A 9702-nucleotide genomic window follows, 5' to 3' on the forward strand; every position below is an offset into this window, starting at 1 on the left:
CCTGAGTCATCACTATGCTCATTATACTGAAATCCTCATTACCGGTTTTGTTCTTCTTTCTTGTTATAGTGTTTTGGCATCCCTGTGACGAAGTCACTTGTGTCTGGAAAGATTATGATTGAGGCCATCACACAGAGAGGGCCCTAAGAATATCCCTCCATCATCGGAGGAGCAAATCCCACTCTTGAGCTATCCAACCACTTGTCAGACTTTCTGATGTACATGTAAGTTGTTGTTATGATCACTGTGTTACAAGTAATGTTTGAGCAATCCCAAAACCCATCGTATGGTAAGAAGTGACCATGACACTCTCATGGTCTAAGGAGAAATATCACACGTTAACACCCGTGTTATTACAACTGAATACAGACGATATTAATTCAATTCACAACAAATAAGTTTGGGTCGATTTAATATGATCGTTTTTCCAACTTCATAATCTCAATGTTGTTTTAGGATTATCGTTACACTTAACGATATCCTAAGATCCGGAAAACGTAATGACTAACAACACTTGAGCTAGTCCCAGATGCAAGACTAGGAACCTTCTATTTAACCGTTTATCAATCCATACGTGCATATGAGTTTTTCATTGAATCACATATTCAAGGATCATAGTAGCTATAACATAGAATATAAACTCTTTAAATATGAATATGGAAATATAATAATACAAATATTATTGCCTCAAGGGCATATTTCCAACACTAAGGAGGTCAACGTTGCCATTGCACTCACGTCACTCTGGCTTTGATGCTCCATGCGGTGGAGTAGGGCAACGTGGCATTGCCTCACCTTCTCTACAAGACGTGTGATGCACCAGTGGGCTCCTCAGGTGGTGGCACGAAGAAGAGACGGGGAAAGGGGGGAGTCGGGGATTGGGTGACATGGTTTTGTCACCCTTGAGTCACCTGTGAGGGGGCAACACGAAGGCGACGTGGTTTAGTTCCTAAAAACAAAATAAGGTTTGGTCCATCAACCATGAGTTTCCCGACCTCCATCGATGAAATCCACGTATCATCTACCTCAATCAAACGATTTTTTTGGTTGATTAACTCTCATTGAGTTTATTTATGGTATGTCGCTTCTTGTCAAATATATTTTTCGGCGACTACCTAATCTTCAGTTAACCGACCGGATTTATGCTGTTTCAACCAATCCCTCTCTCCTACCCCGGTTGGCCCACCCACTCCTACCGGCCGAAACGCCAGCCCCCGCAACCCGTTGTCACCTCGCCTCACAGCCCCGATCCGTTTCCTCCGCCAAGCCCCCCTCCCCCCTCCGACACATTGCGCGTCGCCGATGAACCCCTCCCGCACCCGCATCGTCAACCCTCGAACTCGCTTCCGCTGGGTCCCCATCCCAACCTCCATGGCTTGCTTCCCCTTTTGACTCGGCTGGAATCCGAAGTCAAAAAAATATCATAAAATCAGGCAAATGAAGAATAGGGATTGCAAAAAAAAATCTAAACGATACAATAAAAATATTTAGAACGGAGGAATCTCCGGAGAAAGAGACAGAGGGCGCAGCGGCACACTTGTTTCCAACTCTGTCCAGTCCACTGGTAGAATACAGATTGAGATCCCCATCGCCAGCGTCGTCCAGCGGCGGCAAAGCAGGCAGCTTTCCTCTCCTCCACGAAGGAAGATTCCCTGCTACGAGATGGCCGGCGACCTGCGCCACCGCCGCCCCGCGGGGGCTGCTGACGCCGGCGGGGAGGAGGAGGGGGACGGAGGAGCGGAGGCGGCGGCCAAGGCCAAGGCGGGCCCGCCGTCCGGCGGCGAGGGGGCGGAGGCGGCGGGGCCGGGGAGGAAGGAGGCGCTGGGGTGGCTGGAGTGGAGCCGCGGGTGGATGGGCGTCGTGGGGGAGTTCTTCTTCCAGCGGATCGCCGCCAGCCACCTCGCCAACCCGCTCGAGCTGCCCCCGCTCGACGGCGTCTCCATAATCGTCACCGGCGCCACCAGCGGCATCGGCCTCGAGATCGCAAGGTCCTTCCTTCACCCCTTCGTTTCCATCCCCACCTGCCACTCTTCTCCCCCACCCTCGCATAAACAAACAAATAAACCATGGAGGGAGCTGAATTTGGCGTCCAGAGATTGGAATTCTTGGCTTCTCAACTGCTCTAGATGGGATCTTTTTAACTGTTCATCCTACTCAGGTGGTGACTTGGTTTTAGGTCGTCTTGTTTTCTGTACGTATTACTCCTTCGAGTTCAGCAACTAGATAGTTGGTACTATGTTGACTTGAGTGGGACTTGTGTTTGCTTGGCTAAGGCTGGCACTTTTTATTATAAATAACGTAGGCCAATTCTGAAGAAATGAGTGGGCTTGGTCAATGCACTAATTGTTTGGCCATGTGGAGGATAATTGAACGAGCATGGCTTGATTTGGTGAACGTCATCAATATTTAGCTAAATCAAATCATGCATCGACCTAAGATTAATGGAAAAGCCCGGTTCATCTCTTTATAGCACGGTTCTTCTCTTTATGCACATGGTAGTGAATAAAGTGGTTGACTCATAGTTCCTCTTGTACATGACATGAGATTGGATCAAATACTTCACAAGCTGGCTCTACTGAACCTGTGAAATAATTATCCGGGTCCAAATAAGAGGCCTTCTTCTGAAACTAATATTGAGCATACATCTGGCGTCATCATCAAACCAGGCAACTCGCACAAGCAGGGGCCCATCTTGTGATGGCAGTTAGGAGACCCAAGGTGGCGCGTGAGCTGATACAAAAATGGCAGAATGAACAAACAGAAGTTTCCATGCCACTTAACATTGAGGTAATTATGAAGGCTATACACTGCGGATTACTGGTTGGTGAATTGATGGTTCTGAATGTGTTGAGTTTATTATACTGTATGACCTGATTGTGTTTCATGACATTTTGTTATTCTTCATGTGACACATGGACATAAATTTAGAGCTTTTGATTTCTGTTGGCTCTAGTTGAGTTCCACATAATTGTTTTAAGCACTACACTACCTATGTATATGTTGCAAGTGCATATCTCAATTATTAAAGACATTGCATGATTTTACTGCAGACTATTTGACACTGTTTTGAATATTCATCTGAAGGTAATGGAGCTTGACCTGATCTCCCTTGACTCGGTTGCAAGATTTGCTGATACTTGGAATGCTCGCATGGCACCCCTACACGTATTGATCAACAATGCTGGCATTTTCACCATAGGAGGTCTGTATGTAACCTGATTCTTTTGATTTTAGCCTTTTAAAATGATCCAACCCATGTGCTGCATAGTGAAGTGTTTAAACTGTATCACCTTTCCCTTCCCTGTAGAGCCTCAGCGTTTTACAAAGGATGGATATGAAGAACACATGCAAGTGAACCATCTTGCGCCAGCTTTACTAGCAATGTTGCTTCTACCTTCCCTTATTAGAGGCTCTCCCAGCAGAATTATAAACGTCAATTCAGTTGTGAGTTTTCTATTATTACCAGTCTCTTCTACTAGTATGTGTAGTCTTAGGAACCAATTGTTGCTGGTCACTGAATGCAGTTTTCTATTATTACAAGTACTTGCTACAATGTACACAATCTGATATTCATGCTAATATAAACATTTATGAAGAAGTTTTACTTATTTCAATTTTCAAGTCATTGTCCTAATGTCATTTGAGAGTAAGCTACTATGTAGCAGCACTGTATGTATACTTCCAGCATCTGACAGGCTTATGTTCGATTTCAGATGCACACAATAGGTTTTGTAGATGCTGAAGATATGAACCTTACATCTGGAAAGCATAAGTACAGAAGTTGGTTGGGATACTCAAATAGCAAGTTAGCACAGGTATCATAGTCCCGCTTCATTCCAAGTGGAATATCGTGTTCAAGCTTTTTATGCATGTTGTTTCATGTTACTTTTGTCTGAGTTGTTCTTGTTTCACATTCAGGTAAAATTTAGCAGCATATTTCATAAGAGAATTCCGGCAGAGGCTGGTGTCCATATTGTTTGTTCCTCTCCTGGGATTGTCCACACAAATGTTGTGAGTGCCACCCCCAACATTCCCTCCAGTTTCATTCATCATCAGTTGTTTTGTTCTAAAAGGTGAAACTGAGAAGCGTATTTACCTAGTTATCGTTATGTATTTTTACTAGGCATTTGGAGAGGAAGAAAATGACATAGATGCCATAAGATGTCTACCAACATGGAAAATATCTGTATTGTAGAAATATAGAAAGGATTAGATAACGTACCATTCTCAACTTAGCAACTGAATACAATGGCAGACAAAAAGAAATACACCAATACAGAGATGCATCTCAGCATATATGTTGTGAGAACATTGGTTCACATCTATTGATCTATTCCTAGTATCATGTCCACTGCCCTCACGGACAATTCCTATTGATAACTCTGATGGGCCATGATCCCGTCACGATACAATTATCAACTAATCCTGCTCTCATTATTTTTCTTTATCCTGGATATTGACTTACTTGCCCATGGCATGACACAGGCACGGGACCTCCCTAAAATTCTTGTAGCTGGATATCGTTTCATTCCATACTTCATATTTGATCCTCAAGAAGGTCGGTTCCTCAATCTTTTGCTCGCCGCCAGCTGTTAGTTAAAAAATCTCCACATCTGCTGATACACTTCATTTCCAATCCAATGCAGGTTCAAGAAGTACATTGTTTGCAGCATCCGACCCCCAGGTTCCGGAATACTGCGAGACGTTGAAGTCTGAAGACTGGCCTGTTTGTGCCTGCATCAACTACGACTGTAATCCGATGAATGCCTCTGAAGAAGCACACAACCTCGAAACATCGCAGCTTGTTTGGGAGAAGACTCTCGAGATGATTGGCCTCCCGTCAGATGCCCTGGAGAAGCTCATCGAAGGGGAACCGGTTCAGTGCCGGTATGGTCAACAGAAGGCTGAATAGAAAGGAGAATAGGCAGGCTATCTCAAAACACATGATCAGCCATTCAGCCTGATCCAGTTTGCTGTTAATTTGCTAGTTTGGAGGTTGTACTTGCATAGTCAGGGTACCTTTGTTACAGACGCGGATTTGGTGGACATAGGTTCCACGCGCACTCCTTATGAATCGTAAATTTGATAGAAAAAAAACTAGAAAAGATGAAAAATCTGAATTTTTTTTTTGTAATATACATAGTCAACTGGTATACTCACGGATGAAGTTTCACGAAGAAATCACATCCATGGTAATCTGGGTGAAAATGATAAAATCAAAACTATATTAAAAAACATTGTTTGATGAATTGTATGTTCCCAATAGTATTTTCTTCATTAAGAATACCATGGGTGCCGATACATCACAAAACTTCACACGTTTGTAGAATGGTCGACTAAGTTTCATACCCAAAAAATTCAGATTTTTTTATTTTTTTGGTATTATTTTTGAATTTACTATTCACATGGGTGCACATGAAACCATGTCCACCTTTGTATTTTCGCCTTTGTTACTACCTATTTTACCACATTTGGTTAAGTTCTTACCAAAAAAGTGGAGGGTAGCAGACTTGGAAGTTCTTACCAAAAAAGTGGAGGTGTGCTTGTTTGAAGTAATAAAGTACCTTTCATGGCAAAAGAACTTCTGAAGTTTGAGTTAAAAAAAAAACAATTTTCTTGTCATCGTGGTACTGCTTGGGCATTAAGTGAACCTTTTCCACTTATTATATCATCAACTTATTTATCTTCTTGAAATGATGTAACAAGATAAACACAAATCTTCTCAATGAAAGAACACAAATGTTCTACACGACATATTTTGTTTTTTTCAAAGATGCAACTGCTCACATTTCAACTTTATATAAACAAAACAGGTACTTCCAAATGCATCACACAGGTACTTGTGGGTAGAAACTCAAGAAACAGACCAGTGCAATTCCATACATAACACTCATACAAGAGGTATGGTAGCACTGAATATATTTTCCAAGCAAGAGGGTTAAGATCCAGATTAATTACAGGTATCACCTCTCTATGGGACAAGTGACCCCCAAAACAACAGGCTAAACACAATAACTGCAATCGCGAGCTTCCTTTCATCTCAGGGACCTGACGAACGCTCTGACTTGCCAATGGGCGAATGGGAGCGCAAGTCAGCATCCCGGGGTCGGCACGCCTAAGCATTCGGCGGCCAGAGCTTTGGATCTTGAGTTGTGTCCATGGCGGTTGGGGGCAACCAGTGCCACATCGCCATTCCAGGGAATGCAGCAGGGACCGGAGCGCCTTTGTTGGCTGGGACTTGATAGGGTGGTGCAAATGGAGGGAAGACGGCGGGGTGGAACGCAGCTGGATAAGGCATATGAGGAGCAAATCCTGTAGGAGCAGCATTCGCTGCTTTGAGTTGTTGTTCCAGCCTTTCCTTTTCTGCCTTCAGGCTCAACTTCTCATCTCGGAGCTCATTCTTCTCCACCTGGAAAATAAAGCACTTGTAAAGAAACCACAATTTATCTGATCTAACATTCTCAGATGGCAGGATGCAATGTCAGTGAATTGGTGAAAGATGGCACATCTAGTAACTTAATTGATGGTCAGCCAATTGTTGCACATAAGTCAAACTGGGCGCAGCGAAGATGTACGAGAGCTAGTTTGCCATTTTAATTCCAGTACTAAGAACAGAGGGGAGAAAAGACTCATGGATGTTCATGGCAGAGCAAAACTTTAACAGCCACAAACAAGTGTGTGGATGACGTCAAGCATTTCGAAGTCCAACAATAAGATGCAAAGTGATGCGGGAACAAAGGTACCTTAAGGTCCTTGATTGTCTCTCGAAGATTCACATTTGATTCTTTCAGCTTTTCGGTCTCGCCTCTGAGCTGTGTCAACATACGAGTTGCATCGCTCAAGATACTTGCTTTGTCCAACTTAGCATTCTTCCCAGGATTGCTAGCCGAACATTCTTCAAGACCAGTGTGCTTGCCAGAATTCATAACAGAACATAATTCAAGAAACCTGCAATTGGATAAAAATCACAGTTGATACAGACATGGAAGGAAAGAATATATGTTTGCGCGTGTATGCATCTTTTCCTTTTCCTACATGGAAGAGGTGCTTTAGGAGTACCTACTGCCAGATGCCCATACCTGTCATTCAGTTTATCCCTCCGCATTTTCTCGCGGCAAGCCTTTGACTTTGGACCAGATGAAGATGGTTCATCTCTGCCCCTGCACAAAATCAAATTATTATTATGTTAGTATTGCAGATCCAGTATGGTGTTAACTAAGGAAATAAATCAGCAAAGAAAATGCATAGTGTGTTACAAAATATTTCATTAGTGTTAATGGCACCAGTGGCATGCATAACAGACAGCATAATGTGTCACACATGCTTAGAATACAATAGAAGAAAAAAAGGATTATGCAATCAGGTACTGCTCAGAATGATCAGTAATGATTAACAATTCACATGCTCTTAAGTCCACTATATCCTCTGTTATGCGGTAAAGACTGAACATGGAAAGCACTATCGTCTATCGGTACTGAGTAAACAGCAAGGAAATGGAATAGTACTACCAAGAAACCAAATTCAGAGGAATCTTTCCATGGTTAAGCAATAAAGATACTCCACTTTTTGTAAAGAAATATCAGAAGTGTAAGACTGGCACCTTTTCCCCAAATTAGAGTGCCCAAGACCAGAGTCACCTCCGCTGACATCCTCAATCCCAAGCCTGGCAAATAATAAGCAGCAGTAATGTACAATCAGAAAAGCAACCAAGGACAGTGTATCTCTCAAGTATGCACCAAAAGACTATGTCCCTCATATATTAAATGATGTGTCCTTCAAAACGGAATCATTTGTTCGCACATCACTCCCATATATACTGGGCAAGGAGCTCAGGAAGGTCACATCACTCCAGTCTACATGGTACATACTGGGAAAGAATCCCTGCATCGCTGCATAGCATTCAGCACACAATTGTCCATTGCTAAAAGAAGAAGTGCACCGCAAAATCACTAATCGCTAAGCAAAACCGGCACACACTCATATGCCATAAGATCTGCAGATTTGTGCCACGGGTTAACCAGTTCCTCACGGGTATAATCACAACATCACCAATGACCAGAATTGCATAGCAGTTCTTAAAGCCTTGGAGCCACATATTTCGCACAGAGAATTACAGAGAAGAGCTGATTCCTCTAAATCTCGCATCAACCAGGGCTGCAGACCATATATGAGATCGCGGAGACTACTAGCATGAGCGTTCGCTTTCTCCACCGCCGCAGCCCGTGCGGCCGCGCAGCGCAGATGAGATGCGGCAAGAACCGCGCCGCCCGCGGCCAATAAAGAACTCCACGGCGACAGCGACCTCGATGGTACTACAAAATCCCGCGCGCGGAATCGCAAAAGCTAACGCAATAGGCAGCAGAATAAGAAGAAACAGATATGGGTCTCTGCCGCCGCGGGCGGGCGTGCGTCCGTACCCTCCGTCGCAGAAGGCGACGAGGTCCTCCCCGCCGTCGCCGGCGCCCCCGACGAGGAACTCGTCGACGGGGTCTCCGACGCCGACGCCGACGCCGCACATCATCGCGGCGGCCGTGGCTCCGGGCCGCCCGAGGGATCCGCCGCCGTGCCTGGCTAGGGTTCGTTCGCGGGGGAGGCTGGCTGCTGGGGAGGAGAGGGGGAGGGGATGGTGAGGTCTGCCTGCGATTTTTTGCAGATCGCACCCTGGACGCGCTCTTGTTGCCGCAGTGAGGGGCGTGTTCGGGATTTGGGGTTTCTTGGAGGTCCTATCCGGGTGGCGAGTGAGGAAGGAGAACCGGTGGCGTGCGATGGCTCGTGTCGTTGGGCTGCGTGCCGTGTGGGCCCCGATTGTTATCGCGTTGTCTGTTCCACGTGCTCCATGTGGTCAGACTTGGGTCGATGGTTTGTCAGGCAATTTTGGTATGTTGCACTTCTCTTAGCTTTAAATGGTCACTGTTTTAGTGTTTTGTGTGCCACTGTTTTCTATTGTTTCAGGCAATTCTTTGTGTCATCTACACCACTATATATAACGGTATAAAAAAAATTCAAGGCGGCGGAACCATAAAATTGACAAATCATAAAAAATTTGTGAATTCAAAAAATGATCGGGGAACCATAAAATGTTCGTGATTTTAGAAAATTGTTTGCATATTATTAAGAAAATATATGATTTTGAAAACAATGCTCGGGAAATAGAAATGTTCATCATTTTTTTTCAAAATGATCATGTATTCAAATCATATTAGGGAATTTGAAAAGGATGTCCATGAAATTTTAGAAAATGTTCACAAAGAGTCAAACAAATCCATTGAAACAAATCGTAAATAACAAACAAAACGAACCATCGCTTACATAGAGGTTTCTTTACGGGATCTGTAGAGGTCGTTTTATGATTTTATTTAGTCCATCACGTGTTAGATAAAAAAATATTCCCGTGTTCTATACAACACCGAGCCCCCCCCCCCCCCCCCCCAAAAAAAAAAACTCGACACAACTTCCTATGGATTAGTTTTTGTAATCTATATGAAAATGACTAAATGTCTAATTTGTCTCCATACATAGCTATGTTTATCCTGATATGAAGTACACCGCGACGCTAGGTCAAGGCGAGACACATTATTTATTAGTCTAGCACATGCAGGGTCCATCAATATAATGTAGTCTGCGCAGCCATAAAATATTTAGTTGTGGCGCCTTAGGAAATCAAGTCAGTGATGAGACCATCATTTTTTTTACTTTTTGAAA

The 9702-nt window shown here is 43.9% G+C and overlaps 2 protein-coding genes across 2 annotated transcripts; one reads left to right on the plus strand and one right to left on the minus strand.

Annotated features, from left to right (window-relative positions):
* Positions 1 to 1537: 1537 nt before the first annotated feature.
* Positions 1538 to 5249, plus strand: LOC123135625 (dehydrogenase/reductase SDR family member FEY). The gene is made up of 8 exons (XM_044554780.1): positions 1538 to 1988; positions 2667 to 2787; positions 3085 to 3202; positions 3308 to 3444; positions 3714 to 3815; positions 3919 to 4011; positions 4486 to 4558; positions 4647 to 5249. Exons 1-8 carry the CDS (start codon positions 1663 to 1665, stop codon positions 4910 to 4912), a joined length of 1236 nt encoding a protein of 411 aa, XP_044410715.1. The 5' UTR covers positions 1538 to 1662; the 3' UTR covers positions 4913 to 5249.
* Positions 5250 to 5854: 605 nt separating this feature from the next.
* Positions 5855 to 8713, minus strand: LOC123135626 (transcription factor ILR3). The gene is made up of 5 exons (XM_044554781.1): positions 8418 to 8713; positions 7601 to 7663; positions 7080 to 7160; positions 6744 to 6948; positions 5855 to 6409 (listed from the first exon to the last, which is right to left on the minus strand). Exons 1-5 carry the CDS (start codon positions 8519 to 8521, stop codon positions 6116 to 6118), a joined length of 747 nt encoding a protein of 248 aa, XP_044410716.1. The 5' UTR covers positions 8522 to 8713; the 3' UTR covers positions 5855 to 6115.
* Between the last annotated feature and the right edge of the window lie 989 nt (positions 8714 to 9702).

The sequence above is a fragment of the Triticum aestivum genome, chromosome 6B, assembly GCF_018294505.1.
Source record: "Triticum aestivum cultivar Chinese Spring chromosome 6B, IWGSC CS RefSeq v2.1, whole genome shotgun sequence".
NCBI classification, from domain to species: Eukaryota; Viridiplantae; Streptophyta; class Magnoliopsida; order Poales; family Poaceae; genus Triticum; species Triticum aestivum.

Excerpts from the sequence above, each read along its gene's own strand:
- LOC123135625 (XM_044554780.1), top strand. The coding sequence starts at position 1,663 with ATGGCCGGCGACCTGCGCCACCGCCGCCCCGCGGGGGCTGCTGACGCC. Across the intron at positions 3,816-3,918 it reads CAAATAGCAAGTTAGCACAG|GTAAAATTTAGCAGCATATT; the intron begins GTATCATAGTCC and ends TTTCACATTCAG. Across the intron at positions 4,559-4,646 it reads CATATTTGATCCTCAAGAAG|GTTCAAGAAGTACATTGTTT; the intron begins GTCGGTTCCTCA and ends AATCCAATGCAG.
- LOC123135626 (XM_044554781.1), bottom strand. The coding sequence starts at position 8,521 with ATGATGTGCGGCGTCGGCGTCGGCGTCGGAGACCCCGTCGACGAGTTC. Across the intron at positions 7,664-8,417 it reads GTCGCCTTCTGCGACGGAGG|GCTTGGGATTGAGGATGTCA; the intron begins GTACGGACGCAC and ends ATTATTTGCCAG. Across the intron at positions 6,949-7,079 it reads AGGGATAAACTGAATGACAG|GTTTCTTGAATTATGTTCTG; the intron begins GTATGGGCATCT and ends ATCCAATTGCAG.